The sequence below is a fragment of the Thunnus maccoyii genome, chromosome 14 (assembly GCF_910596095.1).
Source record: "Thunnus maccoyii chromosome 14, fThuMac1.1, whole genome shotgun sequence".
Lineage (NCBI taxonomy): Eukaryota > Metazoa > Chordata > Actinopteri > Scombriformes > Scombridae > Thunnus > Thunnus maccoyii.
In genome coordinates this window covers 12,428,846-12,447,857 of record NC_056546.1, presented here as the reverse complement: position 1 = coordinate 12,447,857, position 19,012 = coordinate 12,428,846, and the positions used below count along the sequence as shown (strand labels likewise).

Genomic DNA, 19,012 nt, shown 5'->3' with positions numbered 1-19,012 from the left:
AACATAAATCAATTGTTCATCCTGTAATTAAGAATTTGAATCTGTAATCTGCATCCATATAAGAGATATTTGAAAGCATCATAAACCAAAGTCAGGACAGTTCTAGGTCACTGAAAGCAAAGAGAGTGTGGCTCGAGACATGTAAATCTGCACCGGGCGTTCCTCAACTGGTGCAGAGAGCTGAGGGATGAATGTAATAAATTATGTGAGGGGTTGTGGTTGTTTATAGATATGTATTAAGCAGATAGTTTTCTCTGGGACATACAGTAGAAGCTCAGGATGCTCATTTGCAAGCAATATTAAGTTTTATAAAGTCTTAAGTCTTATATTTCACATTGTTCTAAAACCATTTGTTGTGCTGAAAAAATTCTTCACAGTGGACCAGATTTTGCTCATGCAACCTTGTCTAAATGTGCGGTGTGCCATTTCCTGGACACAGGCAGATAAGCTGTGATGTGGGACTAAAACAATACCTCTGTTACAAGCAATTCTTCCTGAATACAGAGTGGCTGACAAGTGAATAGCAATGATTCACAGATGAATGTGTGAATGAGTCATCAGCTTTTCAGATGACCACCTCAGAGGCTGCCTTGACTAAAAAGGTTTGTGACTTCATTCAGTGCCGCTCTACTGTTTCACACTCCCTTGTATCTCTCTCTCTTTCTGTCTCTCTCTCTCTCTCACACACACACACGCATACACACACACACACACCCCTCACAATTCACCAAGTAGCATTGTCCTGCCGAGAGATGTGTAATGGAAAAGATAAATGGAGGATAAAGCTAAGGTGACAGGACTGAGCATGCATGTGTGTATGTGTATTTGCATGCGTGTGTGTGTGTGTCTGTGTGTGTGCCCGCATGTGTGCACTGCACAACAGACCAGCAAACCATCTGCTCATCTCCTCTTAATGAACAAAGCAAACAGCAGGAGTCAAGGCTGTCTCCAAATCTGGAGTCTCTTTATTGGTAAGCACACACACACGCACACACATATATATAAATATATATATATACACACACACATCTCTGCGCTGTTTAATCTGATTATCTTTGATTGAGAACAGGGGCAAAACAACCTTTTTAGACCTTACTCCTACATCAGTGACAGAGAAGGTCTGAAACACAATTAGCAAGCTGTTCCTGAGCTCTGCTTTGCAGTCACATCTGACCACAGGCAGCCAAATAGACTTAATGGGTGGGAACTAACCAATGGGAACTAACACGCTACTGCATCTGTGGACGATGAGGAAATGCAACACTATTAGACAGCTGCTCGCCATATCTTTTCAGATGTACTTGGACGTAACATAAGCATTGGATCAATTGTCTCAGGAGCAATCACAGCCAGGCATGAAGGTATACACACTGTTTGATGTGAATAAAACTGGCAGTGTGTGTTGTAAGACACAGACTGCAAGGAAGTCTGGACCTTGACAAGATATGACACTCTGTGCGTGAGGGCAGAGGACCATAATAAAAAGCCATTAATCTGGACTTGGTGCAGCTACACATCCTGCTCAAGGCCCCCATGGATAATTAACACTGCTATCACTCTGTCAGAGAGCTGACCACATGGCTTTGAGACATGAAACACTCCCTTTCGGCTGGTTGTATGCATATCCGATCCATAAACACATTTTACAAAATGGTCATAGAGGACCAGGCTTAGGATCAAACATGATCAGACTGGTGCTTCAGCGCCTGGGAATACCCTGTCTGTCAGCAGGGTGGCATCACGGGTAAGGAGACTGCCCTTCATCCTGAGGATCAACTGGCCACTGCATCTATACCCTGCTGAAATGCCTGTGAGCAAGACACTAAATCCCAGCTGCAGGGGTCCTGCAGTTGCTAGATCAGTGATTCACAACATGCTCTCCCAGGGGGTTAAGTAAGCATTAGTGGTCACCAGGCAGAAAAAGTATTCAAATGGAGATGAACCTGCTCTGACTGCTGTGAGGATGCACTGTGGTGTGGTGCACAGGGACCATAATCTGTCGTACCTCAGCTCTCCCATGGTTCTAGTTTTGCTGCACTAACATTTTCTTTTTCTTTTTAGGGCTTCTTTTAATCTGTTTCTTATAAGTATGTTTTATTCATTTTTCTGTGTATACTGTTTTCACTTATATCTGTCTGCAGCTGTGATAATGCCTCTGCATTTCGCTTGATAAGTACTCTACAGCAACAACAACAATAACAACAATAATAATGTTGATAATAGGCCTAATTTTGTTTTCCAGTTCTGTAATTTTTATTTCAGAATCAGAATCGGCATTACTGGCCAAGTATGTTTACGCATACAAGGAATTTCTCTCCAGTTTCTGGTGGCTCTCAATGTACTTACACCCAAAAATCTTCAGAGAGATACACAGGGACAACAAGCTGATTAAAAGATAATTAAACATAAACAGTTCACTATTATGTGCAAACAAATGGGTGAAAAAAAGATACATAAATATAGAAACAACAAGTGGGCAACAACATACAATGTCTATATACAGGTGAAACCGTTACTGTAAAATGCCAACAGGATACAAGTAGTGCAAAGGTGTGAAGACTGCAAGAAGTGTTGAAATACATACTAAATGGGTAAGAAAGTGACTTTGTATACATACAGCAGGTGGTTATGTACAGAATATACAACCTGCTCAAAAATATAGTAGTGAATGATGTGTGTAGATGTTACTTCATCTTTTTGTATTTTAAATTAAAATAGATATAAATAAGGTGCAGTGAGTATTATAGTGTTACATGGTTATTGCACAGCGACTGAGTTCACTGATCATAAGTGTGACAGCGAGAGGAAAGAACTACATTTCATTTACTTTTGGTTATTTTATGTAATTTAAGGTGTAATGTAAATTTGTTTGAAATGAATTGAAACCGAAAATATAATATGGAAAATAATATTTTTTTAGTCTTGTTACTCCACTTGGTTGGTTGAGCTTCACTGTGCAGAATGATGTATGTGCAGGGTTTGATACTAGAAGGCTGCTTTCATATTCATCTGCTGAAAGTGGACAAGTGCTCACCTTAAATCTGAGTTTAAGGAGTGTACTGTACCTATGAGCAGGGTTTGGGACATCACAACCAGTTTAGAAGACAATCCTGGTCCAGTATGCAACTGTGATGTGGAAACTTGAAGCCTCCAGTGCACATCTACTAAGAATGGACAGTGAAGTAGGAGACATCTTGTGTCCAGCAGGAAAACAATGAAATACTTTTGCATAGTCAGATATTCTTGAATTTTTAACGAGGGAGAAGGAAGAGATGTCTGAGGAGATAACTTTTTTGTGTGAAAAAAACTATATAAGACAAATTATTATTCAAAGTAGTCTTCTCTGTACATCTTAAAACATATCTGGAGGGGATCTTTAATGGCATGCTCTGCTCCTCAACACAGAGCAGCAGCGCCCTCTACAGGTCAGTTTCTATATAATCTACGCTGATGGCGAAATAATGATTTTTGGGCGTGTTGGGCTCCTGTAGGAGATCCCCTGTTTCTTTCTCGCAACGGTCACAGCATGGATCCTCTCTCCAACTTTACCTCGGTTGTTTGGTGTTAGTTTCGCGTTGCCTCGGGGTTAACCGTCGCCGTCTTGACTCCGTGACTCCTCAAAGACACCATGTTTACCACCACCGGTTCTCGGGGCCTGTGTAAGTATCCCGCATCCGCCGTTAAACCGCAGCCGGGCTGTCGCAGCTCTCTCCCCGCATCGACCTGTCAGGTTCAACGGCAGTAGCAACGTTAGCCTGTTAGCATTGCGCTGTCATTCATTTGCTCGGGGCTGTATGTGTCGGTCACAGCTGCGTTTAGTTAATTAATAACCTACGTTTTGGGGTGTTTTCATATAGTTTGTTGACTAAGCGTCAGAAATAATCGAAATAAGTGGAACTGGTGTTTTTACACTCTTAAATCTCCAGTCAAATCCGTGTTATTGAGCAGGATATGTGTCTGCCCCGCCTCTCCCTTTCTCTTTCTCTCTCTTCCATCAGCAAAACTCGTGGCTAATATTTCAAACACCTTAACATATACAAAGCTGCTCATTGTAGGAGGCGAAGGTCGTCGTATAAACTGCTGTGTGTGTATGTTTTGTGCACAGACAAGGCTCCTCTCTCTAAAGGCCTCTTGCTGGTTCTCAATGGGCTGACTGTGATGCTCACCCTGCTGCCTCAGTACCAAGACCTGTTCGTGTACAGTCTGCAGGCTGTCACCCAGCAGCACCAGGTAATGTGTCCAACATCTGTCTGTGTTTGTGAGAGAGACTATAAACAACAAAGAGTATGTCCAGATGTGTGTCTCTATCAGTGTGAGTGTTTGTGTCAAACTTTGACCTTTTCTTTTCGAGAGAATAGCACATTAACCATGATTTAGGACAAGAGTTGGCTTAGAGCCAAGCAATTATTTAAGCTTTTTTAAAACTGTTTAGACCATCCTCACCATGCTTAATGACTAGAAGATTGTTTATAAAGCGAATGTGAAAGTAGAAAAGTATTACAAATAGGGCTGCAAGTAACAATTATTTTCATTATCATTTAATGTGCTGATTATTTTCTCGATTAATCGATTAGTTGTTTTGTCCAGAAGATGGTGAAAAATGTTGATCACTGCTTCCCAAAGCCCAAGGTGACATCTTCAAATGTCTTCTTATGTCCACAACCCAAGATATTCACTTTAGTGTCATAGAGGACTAAAGAAACCAGAAAGTATTCACATTTGAGAAGTTGGAATCAGGGAATTTTGACTTTTTTTTTCTTTAAAAATATGACTTAAAATGATTAATCGATTACCAAAATAGTTGGCGATTGATATAATAGTTGACAACTAATCAATTGATCGACTAATTGTTGCAGCTATAATTACAAATTAATCTTAACTCAAGGTCCATTTACTATATTTTTCTGGAGCTTTCACCCTGCATCTTATGATCCTTGAATAAAGACAGGGGTTATGATGCTCCATAAACAACCACCTGTGGGATTTTCAGAGAGCAGACACCCCATAACAACTAAACAAACTCCACTTGCTGATGATGACAATATGATGGAAAAATCTAGCCTGGACTTTTGAGTTAAGATAATTTTGTCAAACTGTTCAAAATGTTTTTGTATTGCCATGAAGCTCTTCTTCATGGCTTTTATATGTGAGATATGGCATGACATTCAAGTCATATACACTGTGTTCGTCAGAAAAGCCATTATTACAAGAAGGCATACTGTGGACTGTCTTTTCCTGTGTGTTACCGGTGTGTGTGTGTGTGTGTATAACTGTGCTCTCCCTTGTGCTGCAGGTGTGGAGGTTGTTGTGTGGGAGGCTGGTCTGTCTAGACGTGAAGGACTCGTTCTGTAGCAGCCTGCTCATCTATAACTTCAGAATCTTTGAGAGGAGGTTTGGCACCAGGAAGTTTGCTGTAAGTACCAAATCATGGATCGATGTACAGATATGTGGATTGATAAAGCAGATAGATACATATATTGATATATCCATAGATAGATATAGTGGATTTAGTAGTCTGGCAGATATCCTCAGCTGAACAAAAGGAATGAGTGGATTTAATGTTTTAAATTGCAGTTTTCACACTGTGTCACACATTGAAGACACCGGGTTATCTCGTGTTCAGTTACTTTTATAAACAGAAGCACAATGTTAAGATACTTTGATTCTAGATTATCTTCAAAGTATAATCATCAATCAGAATCTATGAAAGCTGCAGCGATTAGTCGATTCATCAATTAGTCGATGAACAGAAAATTAATTGTCAACTATTTTGATCTTCAAATAATCATTTCAGTCAATTTTTGCTGGTTGTAGCTTCTCAACTGTAAAGATGTGAAGCTTTTCTGTGTCGTACATGATAGTAAACTGAATATCTGAATTTTTGACTGTTAATCGGTTAAAATTAGGTATTTAAATACATCTTTGGGTTGTGGGAGATTATAGCAGGCATTTTTTTTTACAATTATCTGACATATTGATTAAACAATAAGTAGATTAATCCAGAAAGTAATTGGCAGATTAATTAATAATGACAGTAATCATTAATTCAGTTTCAGAAACAATATGAGGTTCACATGTGTCGACTTCATCTTTTAGAGGAGAAGACACAGAACTTCCTTATCTGGTGGTAACTTGCCGTGTAATCAACATTTGACACTGACATTATGTTCCTGAAAATGTAGCTACACTTTAAAACCACAGAGAAAGATTTTGTCATTTATATTTTCCTGTTTCTAACCATCATAAATGGTGTATATCTTTATTCCAGTCCTTTTTATTGGGCACATGGTTTCTCTCTGCGCTGATGGACTTCCTGCTGGCTCAGGCTTTCCAGTTTCTGTTTGACTATGAGGTGGAGGAGCTGCCTGCAGGACTGTGAGTAGCACGGTCACCTTAGTAGCTACAGTTTATGCTGAGCTTTGCTAATGCATGTACTGTATCTCTTAAAAGGAAATAGCTTTTTGGTCACTTTAATAGCTACTGAGGATCCTGTAATTCAAAATATGAATAGTCTGGTATTTAGTTGGGTTTACAATGTCACTGGTACAAACCTGTATTTTCCACCTCCACATGTCATTTTGTTAGTCTTGGCCAGTATTCATATTGGGTATTACATATATTTGGGTGTACAGCATTAAGATGATGGTGGACTGTGACAGCAGTACAAAAAGAGGGAAGTAAAAACAGCTTGACAGACTTAATAAAATGATAAGTGACTAGTTCCAAAAGCTCAACACCCCAAACCTAGCATTGTCTTTCTTTCTTTGGATTACCTGAAATTTTATTGTTATCATTGAAATTTTCATGTTTTTGTTTAAATTCATTCAATCCTTTTTTTTCTGTCATCCACATTCTCTTGACTTGTTCCTTTGACCTCTTGCAGGCTCGCTCCAGTCTTCTCTTTGTTTGTGCCTTTCTACCTGTCGATCCCAACGATGCCAGTCACCCAAGTCCTGGGCCAGATCCACATCACCAACAAGTCTCTGGTCTACATTGTTGGCTTACAGGTAAGTCCATACTTTGCTAGTGTGGGCATTTATGTATCTGTTTTGCTTTCTCTTTTACTCCCCATGAGAATTTTTGAGAATACTTGCCTTCCAACTATTCTGATCGTCATGGTTTCTGTCTTCTTCTCTCTTCCTTCTGTGGTACAGCTGTTGACTTCCAGCCCCTTCATGTGGCTCCTTGCACTCAGTGGACTGGTGAGTAGTCAACTTCCTGTCTTTGTTTACCTTGTATTGACGAAGTTTACTGGTACTGCATGGGGTCATTTATAACCACTAGTGGGCACAAGTTGGTTGTTCAGGGTGGTAAGACTCAGCACAGGGTTAATGTATGGGCAGCAGAACCAAAATAATGAGCTAAGGCAGCTAAAAAGCACAGGTGTAGAGTTGAGTGTTAATTCTCCGTCGATTGGCATTGCAGTGTTGCTTAGTGATGGTTTTAATGTGATTTATGGCTTGTGACTTCAATACTATATATATATACAGTATATACACCCATTGTTTTTTCATTAACTTGCCTTTCAGATCTCAGGTGGACTGTACCACTCTGATGTTCTCCGGTTGCAGAAGCTCCTCTTTGTGCCTGCCTGGGTGTCTCGTATTGGACGATATATTCTGGAGCCCATTTTCTCAAGTGAGTCCAACCATTAGTAATCACATCTACAAATCCTGTGCAAATCCTTTGCATATTGATCGGTGTTGCAGGGCCTGACATGGAGTTATTATCTGTCTCTGTCTAATTGAGGAATAATAACATATACATTTAAGGCATTAGATCAGTGCAATGATCCAGAATGATTAATGGCATTAGCATAATATCTTTAATAACAAGCATTTAAAACCTGGAGGTAAGGTTGAAACTGTCAACTGTGTTAAAAAGATTCTCTCAGTGTTGGTAGAAGTTAGCCTTATTTTCAACATTTTTCACATTTTTCCTGATGAAATTATTGTAATTGTATAATTTGCTATATTTACAGTTATGCTAACTAGCTAAAGCAATCTCATGTTTCCTTTTAGTGATTGAAGTATTTCTTTTAGAAAAATTCAGAGAGGAAAAGTTGTTTACATTAAACATACTGCCATGACTAGCTCTTCCTCTCCACTCTGTAATGTCCTGCATGGTCATTTAAAGCCTTTCAACTGTGAAACAGTGTTTATCTGCCTGAAAATAGTCAGTACCAAACAATGTGGCTTTCCACATTTTGTCCTGTAACTGAAGCATGATAACAGCAATCTAGTGTAGTTACCGCTATGTTCAAAAGATAGGACATTGATGTGAAGCACAGGACATCTAAAATATTTATTCTGTTCATAAGCAACAGATGCACATCTTGAAAACTGTTACCAACTTTTTTTTTACAAGTTTTTTTTTTTCTTTTTCACCCCAAGTCAGTTTGTTATTGATTAATGTGTTATTGACATCTCTGGTCGTCAAGGCTCCCAACCAACCAGTGAGACACCACTGGGGATGGGAGCCACACTGGACATCCAGAGGCAACAAAGGATGGACATGCTCGACCAACAACTGCTGCTGGCACAATATAACGAGGCCAGGAGGAACACCAGACAACAACCACAGGTAGAGGGACACATACTTATTGCCACACCAATACATTGACTGACATGCACACAATGTTTGAAATTAATTAAACCTGCTAGTTACCTGTTACTCACCTTCAGCAAACATACACACTTTCTTTCTTTAAAAAAAGCACACACACATCTACATGCATGCATTTACACAACCATATGTGGAAATCTACTTGATTCTTCCTCCGTGTGTGTGTGTGTATGCGTCTTTGTGCAGGCTGGGTTGTTACAGTGGACCCGGTTATTCCCCTCCCTGAGACACAGAGGACAGAACCGTCATCCAGTGCAGCCTCGCCCACAGGCTCAGACGCAGCCCTCCACACAGCCACCGCTATTGGACAACTCTCCAGTTGCAGAGGAGCAGGTGTGTTTCTGTGTGTTTACACATGTGTGCCTTTATTCTGGGTTCCCCTGGTCTTGTTTTCTCTGGTAGTAATTTCTAGATATTCTTTTGCATATATTATCACCTGGATGTCTTAAAATCTTCATAGACAGACAGACTACTAACTTTTGATTTTCTGGCCCACCTACGCCTTACTTACTTACAGGACTGAATGCTTTTAATGTGTGGGCACCCTCATGAAATATTCCCAGGTGATTATTTGTCTGCGGCTGCCCTCTAAACTGAATCAGTTGATGTTTTTTTTTTTTTTTTTTCCTGCAGGTTGCGATGTTAGTAGAAATGGGCTTTTCCAGGATTGATGCCCTCGAGGCTCTCAGAGCTTCAAACAACGACATCAACATGGCAACCAACTTCCTCTTGCAACACTGAGAGAGAGCTCAGTGAGAACAAAAGATGTGAATGAGGAAAGCAGCAAGAGAAGCAACCAAAGCAGAGGAGCAAAAAAAAAAAAGCAAAGCAGAGACAAGGTGTTGGAGGCAGTGGATGGTGGAGACGAGAAGAGAGGACAAATGAAATTTGTACAGATAATCTGAGGGCTGTCACTGCTCCTCGAAGCAGTGTTAGGCTGAACCGACCTGAACTGAGCCCGATGGCACGCTGATTAATGAAGAAGTGTGAAGTACAAAGTGGGAGACGTTTGCGTCATAGCTTTCTGATGGCTGTGGTAGTGTGAAACAGGCGACATTGCTGAAGGCAGATGAGTTAGACTTCTAACTCTCAGGGGTTTCCTATGAAAAATAAACAGAAACCAAACAGGTCAGAGCTTTCCTCACAGTACATCTTAAAAACAGAGTATTGAGTCCAGTGGATGAACTGTAAAGTGGGCTATTTCTTTAAAACAGAACTGATGCTGAAGCACTCAAATCAGCTCTCTCCTATCTGAAATACAGTTTAATATTTTCCACTTTCATGTACTGCCACTCTACACGCCAATGGGCCACAGTATAACCAGTGACCTTTACCCTGACAACTGGTAAGAGACACTGTCTAATGTGGAAAATGGATGAAGATAACACAACACCAGGTCCTTTTTAGACAATGAAGCATAAGACATTATGTTAGTTGTCAAGTTTTCATCTTAAACTGGTTAAAGTAAAGGACTTTTCTTACAGAATTTTAAGCTGCCACTCTTGGACTGTTTTTTTTTGTTTTCCTTCATACAATAGGAGTGAAAAGAGGAATGCAACACATGCTAAGAGGTTTATATTTAACTCCACGAGGAGGTCAAGAGGTCATAATTACAACATCAAAACTGAAGAACATGACTTACCAACCATGACTTTGTTACACAGTTGTTATCTTGGCAGAGTTTCCTGGAAGTAGCAGGACTCAACCCTTTCCTGTGTAAGATATTTTAATAAAGCAGTTAGCGTGATTGACAGATACTATAGGAGCCAAATCTTCAATGGGTTTGGCCCATTTATGTCTAAAAGTACATTGTTAATGACAGATGGAGCTGTTTGGCAGGATACAGGTTAGGTGGGCCAACTCAGGGTCTATGAGGCGAATTCTTCTGTTAATTACATGAAAATCACATTTGCCAACGTGCACATTCACAGATGCAGAGAAGACCTTTTTAAAGAGGTCACATCTCACACCCTTGACTGTTTGTCTCTTTCATCATTTCATGCTCTCACACACCTGCACATGCTTTTCAACATTTATTTTCTTTCTTTGAACTTGTCTTTTCTTTGCCAGCACACATGTCTAAACCATAACGAGTCTTAAAAGAGTCTTAAAAGTTTAATGATATTTATTATGCAATATCAGGACAGGAGGAATTTAAAGACTATGCACTGCATAGTACCTACTATGTGTATATAAACATACTCATGAAAATCTTGTGCAAGAGGAGTGATATTGCAGCCACTATGTATTGATGTCAGAGACAGATGCTAGTTTTATATTTTGTGCATTATAATATTGATAATATATGACCACTGAGTTGAGTCAGTTCATTTGTGTATGTATTTTTGAGAGTGATATAATAGTATATGGGTGTGATGAGGGAGTTGTTTCATGGACAACTTAATGATGAACTGTAAGGAATCATATTTGATATGTGAAATAAATCAACTTGCTGACTGAATCATTTGCTTCACATCGGAGGTATTATGAAAATTCTGTACATTTCGAGGCAAACAATAAAAACTATTGACCATTTTTTGTATAATGGTCAACTCTTAGTTTGATGTGAATACATATTTTGTGAAATAGGTTTGTGGTTACATAATTATCCTGAATATCAGCATTTAGCTACAGTTCAGCTATAGGCTGAAGAAGAAAAATGGAGTTACCACAACCCTCATATTCTATTATTTAAAGTGGTGGAAGAAATGCAAATGTCTTCAGCACTGGAAAGCTATTCCCATGCAGCCAGTGCCAAATACAATAATTCACAAAGATAATCCAATTATAGGAAAGTTATTTTGAAAAATGAGAGTACCATATTTTAATAGCTTTAATGTAATAAAGGATCAGATGCCACCATCATACAGTATAAATTGTTTCCTGACATCATTACAAGATTAAACACCATCAGCGCACTGTTGTGATGCTGCTTTTCAACACATGATGGCACTCTTGTGCTAAAATGGACAAATGGGTTCATTTGTATGTATCAAGACAAAATGTTACATCACACACATACATATGAGCCATGTATATAAAATTAAAGTGAGATGTTATGATATAGCCTGACTTTAAACAGTCAAATGAAAGACATGGATTGTCTAAGTTCAGTCAGTTTAATGACAGGGTATAATCGCCCCCAGTCTTCTTGGCTTGTTACCCTTTGTAAAGTATCCAAGCAACGCCTACTCATGACCCCTCATGAAAGGTTGTATAAGTCTGTGAGCTCTGAGAAGTTTAACCAAACATCGATGTTTCTTTCCCAGATTGTCTTGTTTTAATGATTTCCAATTCTTGTCTTGAAGAGATAAAACCCTCCTTTATTTTACAAGAAAAAAGCAAAGGTTCAGACCTTTTTGTGACCCCTTGGACCGTTCCAATCCCCAGCTGGGAACCACTGTTGTAGGGGTTAAGTGTCTTCAAGCAATTATAACTCCAAACCAGTATGATTTATCCTTTCACTTCCTTCTGACGGATCTGTTAGTTGTATCATAACACCTGAAGAGCTCAGTCTGATCTGTCTGGCAGAAACCACTGTATATAAAACAGGTTTGTTTGTACTTAAGTCTTGTCTGCTTTTTCTCACTGCCTGTCAAGACCCTTGTTAGACATTTTTGTTGCCAGTTTGGGCTTTAAAGGGAATCCATTGTAGAGATGTGCATTGAAAAAGTTTCTCATGCCTTATTACAACAAATTGTTAGAGTGTACATATGTCTTGAACATTGAAAAGTATGAAAACGCATATTTTTAAAGATCACTACTTAGAAAAGCTGAAAATGGACCAAAATGTGTGATTCCTCCTGGGAACAAAGAAAAAGCACATCAGTAGTCCAACACACATGCAGTTAAAGGGGGTCTATATTACGCATAGCGGCTTCATCTGCATCTTTTTTGCTAAATGCTGTAATATTTTATATATATTGAGTGTATATATCAGGATAAACCAAATGAGTCATACACATTTCTCAGCCTATTGAGGACCCTTCAACTGAAATCAGACCTTTTAACCTTCTAAACAATGTTGCCCTGACTGCTTAATTATTGAGGTAAAACCCTCCTGTAAACGATGAGTCTAGTGTTGTCACTAGGTGGAGACATTGAGTCAGGTCTGTGGTGTTGTTTTTGCCAGTTTAAGCCCTCTGCCACACCCACCTGCTCAGATTATGCCACTGAGCAGACAGCTCCAGCAGACAGTCACGCTCCAGGGGGGCTGAATATCAATGTGGAGAAATTATGCACATCTTTGAGTCAAAAGCATTTTAAACGCATATGGTTTGCCAACTATTCCCTGAAACGTTAAAGACAAATGCTTTGAGCAGCTTATATTTTTCATCTTGCATATGATGCACGTGAAATCTAACCTGAACTCCCACAGACACTTAAGAAACATTTTATTTTACTAAGAGGTCCTCTGAGTTCACTGTGACACAATCCCATCAACCCTCAGCTGACGTCGAACCCAGTCAAGCAGTGCAACTTTTAATGGCTGCTAAATGGGAAAGCAGCTTAAACCGGAGTGATTAATATCTGTGTGTCTTTGTGTTTTAGTGTTTAATTAAAGACAAAAAAATCCCATTGACAGCCAACCTCATTAGGGAGATTCTTTTGTAAAATGCCCAACTTCATGTTCAGCATTAATCATGCCTCGTTTGGGGGTAACGATTTTGATTTCAGGAGCTTTGGAGAGCATTTTATTTCAAAATGAAAGGAAATTATGAATCTTGACAAGGTGTCCGTAGATAACGAGCCTAATATTGTGTCTTCCCTTCTCATGCAGCATCAAAAATACAAAAGTTCAATTCAGGAGAAGGATTCTACTCTGATCTAGTAAGAGAGGAGTAGTTGCAGAGAAAATGTAATGTTTGTACCATAAATGGCATTTGACTGTACATGTGTGATCAAGCAGGGTATTATATTCGAACCTCTGGGTGAAAATTCAGCTGCACGTCCCGGGAGCATTAGCAACAGTAACAGGACGATGATGTATGCCGTAGGGGGTTTCTCCTTGTCTGGCCAGGAAACCATTATCGTTTACAGTAGAGCTGGCTGTGGCCTTAAAGCGTCAGCAGATGTGTCGGGCTATTTGTCATTTCAGGTAAGCCATCTGTGGCTCCATTAACCAAGGCCTACTGTAGATCGTGACATGCCACTACTGTATGTACTGTACGGATTGTCTATGTGTGTGCTCCTGTAAGAGTTTGAGTTTTAGTCTTTTATTTATTTGGGGCTAAAGTTTAAATAGGCTGTGAGCTAAGGTTAAAGTCAGTATAGGTTCAGGTTAGGATAGTGACAAATAATAGGATAAGAATAAGTGATTGAAGGACACTTTCTGTCAGAAAGATGGATGAAAACATTACATACCACTCTCATATCTGTCAGTTAAATATGAAGCTACAGCCAGTTGCCGGTTAGCTTATCTTTGCATAAAGACTGGAAACAAGGGGACACAAACAAGGTGCCTACCAGCACCTCTATAGATCACCAATTAGCACATTACATCTTGTGTAATATGTGCTTAAATCAAGTGTAAAAACAACAATTCATCTTTTTAGGGTTGCTTATGTGCCAGACTTCTTCTTGGCTGGGAGCAATAACTTCCTGGGATCCCCACTGGTTGGCTGGCAATCGCTCCCAGTCAGGAAATAGCAGCACATAATAATAATAATAATGATAATAATAATAATAATGATAATAATAATAATAATAATAATAATAATAATAATAATAATAATAATAATAATAATAATAATACATTTTATGTAATGGTGTGTTTCATGGCACTCAAGGTCACCTTACATCATATAAGAACATACAATAAACAACAAAGCACTAATAACAAAACATCAGTACAATCAATAACCCACAAAATTAAAGTTGTTTGCCATAAAATGAAAACAATAAGCTAAAAGATGCTAAAACGTTCCACAAAGATGAAGGAAATCAATTCAAGTGAATGGGAAAGTGTGTCCAAACTTTTGACTGGTACTGTGTGTATCACTTCAAACAGCCAGAGGCCAGCACCAGCTCCAACACTGTCTCCGTTATATTCCCTCGCCAGCTCTGTTGCCATGGTGAGTACATGCCGTTTTGTGTGGTTGCCATGGGGACCCTGTATTACAGCCTTCCTCCTGCTCTCATCATGTTTCTGCATGATCATTTGTATTCCTCCTGTACGCTAACGTTTTAAAAAAACATTAGCAGCATAGGGGAGTGCCCTCAGGGATTGCCTTTTGTAGAAACACGCCCAGGTATTCCTGACACTGTTTCAAGAGGATGGTGAGAAAAATGAAAAACAGCTGAATGAATTTCTTGCTGTGACTTTTCATATTTGACAGTGATGCATGTTTGACAGTGAAAATGTCAAATGTATGAGAATAGTTCAGAACAATGCCTTCTCTTTTTCTTTCTCTCCACTGAGCTCATAGCTATCTAAGGCAAGAATGCCAAACGCCTCCCACTAATATGGTAATAAAATTCAAGCTAGTGCGCTTTGAGATAATGACATCATTTGTTTGCTTGATTCCCTCTAACAATCACAGTCTGTCCACGTCTTCCACATTCACAGGTTATTGTGTCTTTGTATGTGTACGTGTGTATCTGCCCACATGTGTCCGTTTGCATGCGTGTGCACCGTGCGCCACATGTGTGAGCGGCAAAGGCCACTGATGTTTTTCCTGTTAGTCGTTTTCACAGGAACATCACACTTAATGGGGCACAACAATGTACCTGCCTTCAGGCCATTCAGTGGTTTGGCATTTCACTTGAATTGTGTGCACTGGCTCCTGTATGCCACTTGTCGTCTGTTTAGTCTGTGCTTGCTTCAGTTACATCAAAAGGAGAGCAATCTTCTTTAATCATTAGGGCTTGGCTATAGGTTCACTTTAGAAGCTGTGGGTTTGTTCAACCTGTTTTTCCATCTTCCAGCTATGATGGCAGCTTGTGAAGCTTGTGAATTTTGTTTATTGACATCTCTCATTAGATCTGTGCCTGGACCTGCCTGAGCCCAATTATAAGAAACCTACAATCCCACAAGATGCTCATCTGGAAAACAGCAATTTACAAGCACAGTCATCTCAAAGAAAAGCACTTTTCTGCTCCAACTCTCTAATCAGCATCACTATGAGGTAAGCAGGCATCACTCTTGACCATCAACCGTCACTGACCCCAATCTTATGGCTGTCGTTGTGTCTACAAATTATGAAGCCCTTGGGAGCGGTTGTCCTTGCATCATCAGGACCACATAAACAACATTTGGATGTTATGACAAAGACATGATTACCACCACTGTTCATGCTGAAGCAACAGGGGGAGATTCATTTGAAGTGAATCCTAAGTAACTCCAGATACAAACTGGTCTTTTTTTTGCCACCATTACATAAGATCTGACAACCGCAGTAAAACAAAGTTACTGGTTATTGGGTTTGGAGGAGAGTTCATGGGAAATAACTTGTCACCTGCTTTTTCTCACTGTGATACACCACAGGCGATCACAGTAAAACTTAAATGTGCAGAATGTTGACAGGAATGGAAGCAGCCATCTCTGCTCTCTTCCTTCTCCATAAACTATACTTTCATTGCTGCTGTATAGCGCTCACTACTCTCCCAAGAATCTGTCTGCGTCCTCTGACCTTTAGTAAGGTTCACTTCCTCTGTAATAGTACACACACGCGGTATGGCAAGATTGGCACACATGTTTGGTGCGAGGATAAGTTTATTTTTATGCATGCGTGTATGCATGCTTGTCTATAAATGTGATGAACACAGAGTATGATGAACACAGAGTACCCATTCAGACAAGGTGGAGGTGTTAAGCTGATGAAAGCTTTCTCTTCCGTTGCTTCTCTGAGTGAACTTTACTCACACACACTCACACGATCCAGAAGATCTATTACATCCGGTCTAAATCCGACTTCACTCAAGACTTCTGACATTGTCCTGGCTGTGGAAGCATCCAGCTGTTAGTGCATTTATCATGAAGGCCTGGAGTTGATTCTGGTTGTCTTTCTGCACCACTGACGCACAGCAGGAAGAAGTTTCCTTGACTCAACAATCAGGAGAGAGGCCTTTTTAGCAGACTAATACTCTTTCCACGCTCTCTGTTCTACTCTCGGCTCTCTGCCTACTCATGGCTTACTTACCTGTTTTTATGCACCATCACTCTTTCTAAGTAGTGCTAATTGGGCATCCTGTTTCTAAAATGCATGGACTCACCATCCAATTCCAGCTACTGCAGCCTCTGAGCACATCAGCAACTTCAGATGTCAGCAGGTCTACACATGGGTTTTGTTTGGAGAAACTAATCTTACAAATAAAGGGGTATGTACAAACAATGGGCGGAGTATGGTCATGTGAAATAAAGGTGTAAACTGGAATAGCTATATGCTAAAAGCCTGTCAAACTAATTTAAGTCATTTAAATTACATGGAATCTGAATGTAGCATGCCTACATCCTGACCTCGTCACTCCCCACAAAGAACAAGCTCAGCACAGCAGGGATTGGGGAGTGACGGTGATAATTTCCCCCCTAGGGAAGCGTAGACTCAGAGAATGATTGAAATTATGACAGAAATTATCCAATGCTGTTTGCACTAACAGCGGGAGCAGCAGTAGCAGCAGCAGCAAGGTACAGCTGTCAGGGCCGAGCGCTGTGGACGCAGGCATGTCAGGAAAAGAGCGTAGGTACACCAACACAATGCAAAGGATGCACTGGATATAATGCTGCAATGATAAGTTGATTAATCGATCAAAAGAAATTGATAATTGATTAATAGCTTCAGTCACCTTTTAAACAAAAATGCCAAATGTTCGTTGGTTCCAGCCTCTCAAATGTGAAGATTGGCTGTTTTTCTTTGTCAATATATCACAGTAAATTGAATATCTTATGGTTTTTGACAAACCAAGCAAATTGAGTTCATCACAGTGGGCTCTGAGAATTTTCTTAGCATTTCATGAATAAATGATTAATTGAATAATTGAGAAAATAACTGGCAGATTGAAAATACTTGTTAGTTTCAGTCCTAATTGGATATCCTGTATGTTGCAGTGAGAGGAGTATGTCATGTGAGAATAGCAGCAGACTCAAGCAGCCTGAACTGTTGCAGATTTTGCTTCATTTGTTCAATAAGTAATATGTATTATTAGTGCAATTCAGAGAATACGTAAAACAGCAGTGGGAAAAGGGGTCCGTCCAGAAGAAAAAAAAAAAACGATAATGTTCTGTTGTTTTTAATGAGATACCCAAAGTCCTCTCTTCTATGCTAAAGAAAAAGATCAAGAGTAAGCAAGAGATCCACTTTGACATCATAAAGACACATCAAGTTTATCTGGAGGAGTTATGAAATATTGTCAGGAGCAGGATTTCTGTTACTGAAGTCGTGCTATACGCTGTACTGGGGGCTAATCGTGCCAGTAAAAACCAATTAAACAATCCTCACTCAGTACATTTTGTGATTTTCTTTTTTTTTTTTTTTGCTTCAGTGAATAAGATAAAGAGGAAATTACATCTAATGTGCCTTAAAATGAACACTGAGCAACAACCAACACCAAATCAAAATAATATTATTTTGGTCTTGCATGAATGAAAGGTATAGTGTTAGCAAAGGACATGAAAATATCATATCAAACAGGCTGATACCATGTGAATATTGTTGATGACACTGATGACAACACAAACCTTGAATATACAGATGTGTTTATCAGAATATAACTGGTTCCTTTTCACATCTGTAGGCATGAATGGCTCGAAACATTGATCACCTCAGCATTGGAACTAAGATAACACACAGCTCACAGTGTTCTTTCTGTCATGTTTAAACACAAAGAGACCCCCACCTCCCTCCCCTCCCCTTTTTAGTCTGTGCTGATTCACAACGGTCAGGAACCAGCCAGCTCTGGAAGCTTGTCTCCATGGAGACAAGGGTGGGAAGGAGAGTGATGATGTTGCTGGCAGAACAGCAGTCCCGAATCAACCATGTGTTTCAGTGTGTGAGTGTGTGTGTGTGTGTGTGTGTATGAATGCATTTGTGTGGATGTGTGGGTATACAGGAGACAAACAGAGAAAGCATCATATTTTCCTTCTCAAAATAGGGATAATTTGGTTGTCTAGCAATGCACGTGAGGTAGCTTTTTCAGTCTTAGGATAACTACGTGACCTGTCAAATCTGAGGAGAAAAACAAACCGCTTGTATTGATAAGCAATGCCACGCTCACCATTGATTGATGGTACAGGATGTGACAAGCAGAGAGTGCAACCAATTTCTCGTGACACGCATATTATCACAGAAAAACAAAGCAACATTTAACAACAAGTTTTCGAGCTTAACCGTCAAGATAAGCAACTGTAATAATACATTTTCGGCCCCATCTTTCATGTTATTCACGATGT

The 19,012-nt window shown here is 39.7% G+C and overlaps 1 protein-coding gene across 1 annotated transcript; it reads left to right on the top strand.

Moving 5' to 3' along the window:
* The first annotated feature begins 3,472 nt into the window (after nt 1-3,472).
* On the top strand, nt 3,473-11,086 carry ubac2 (UBA domain containing 2). Its single transcript, XM_042434412.1, has 10 exons — nt 3,473-3,659; nt 4,106-4,230; nt 5,294-5,413; nt 6,269-6,375; nt 6,884-7,007; nt 7,155-7,202; nt 7,530-7,638; nt 8,441-8,583; nt 8,812-8,958; nt 9,259-11,086. Exons 1-10 carry the CDS (start codon nt 3,629-3,631, stop codon nt 9,364-9,366), a joined length of 1,062 nt encoding a protein of 353 aa, XP_042290346.1. The 5' UTR covers nt 3,473-3,628; the 3' UTR covers nt 9,367-11,086.
* The last annotated feature ends 7,926 nt before the right edge of the window (nt 11,087-19,012 follow it).

Bases quoted from the DNA above. Each gene is read 5' to 3' on its own strand.
- ubac2 (XM_042434412.1), top strand. From the start codon at position 3,629: ATGTTTACCACCACCGGTTCTCGGGGCCTGT. The intron at 4,231-5,293 runs GTAATGTGTCCA...CTTGTGCTGCAG, and splicing joins CTGTCACCCAGCAGCACCAG to GTGTGGAGGTTGTTGTGTGG. The intron at 8,584-8,811 runs GTAGAGGGACAC...GTCTTTGTGCAG, and splicing joins ACACCAGACAACAACCACAG to GCTGGGTTGTTACAGTGGAC.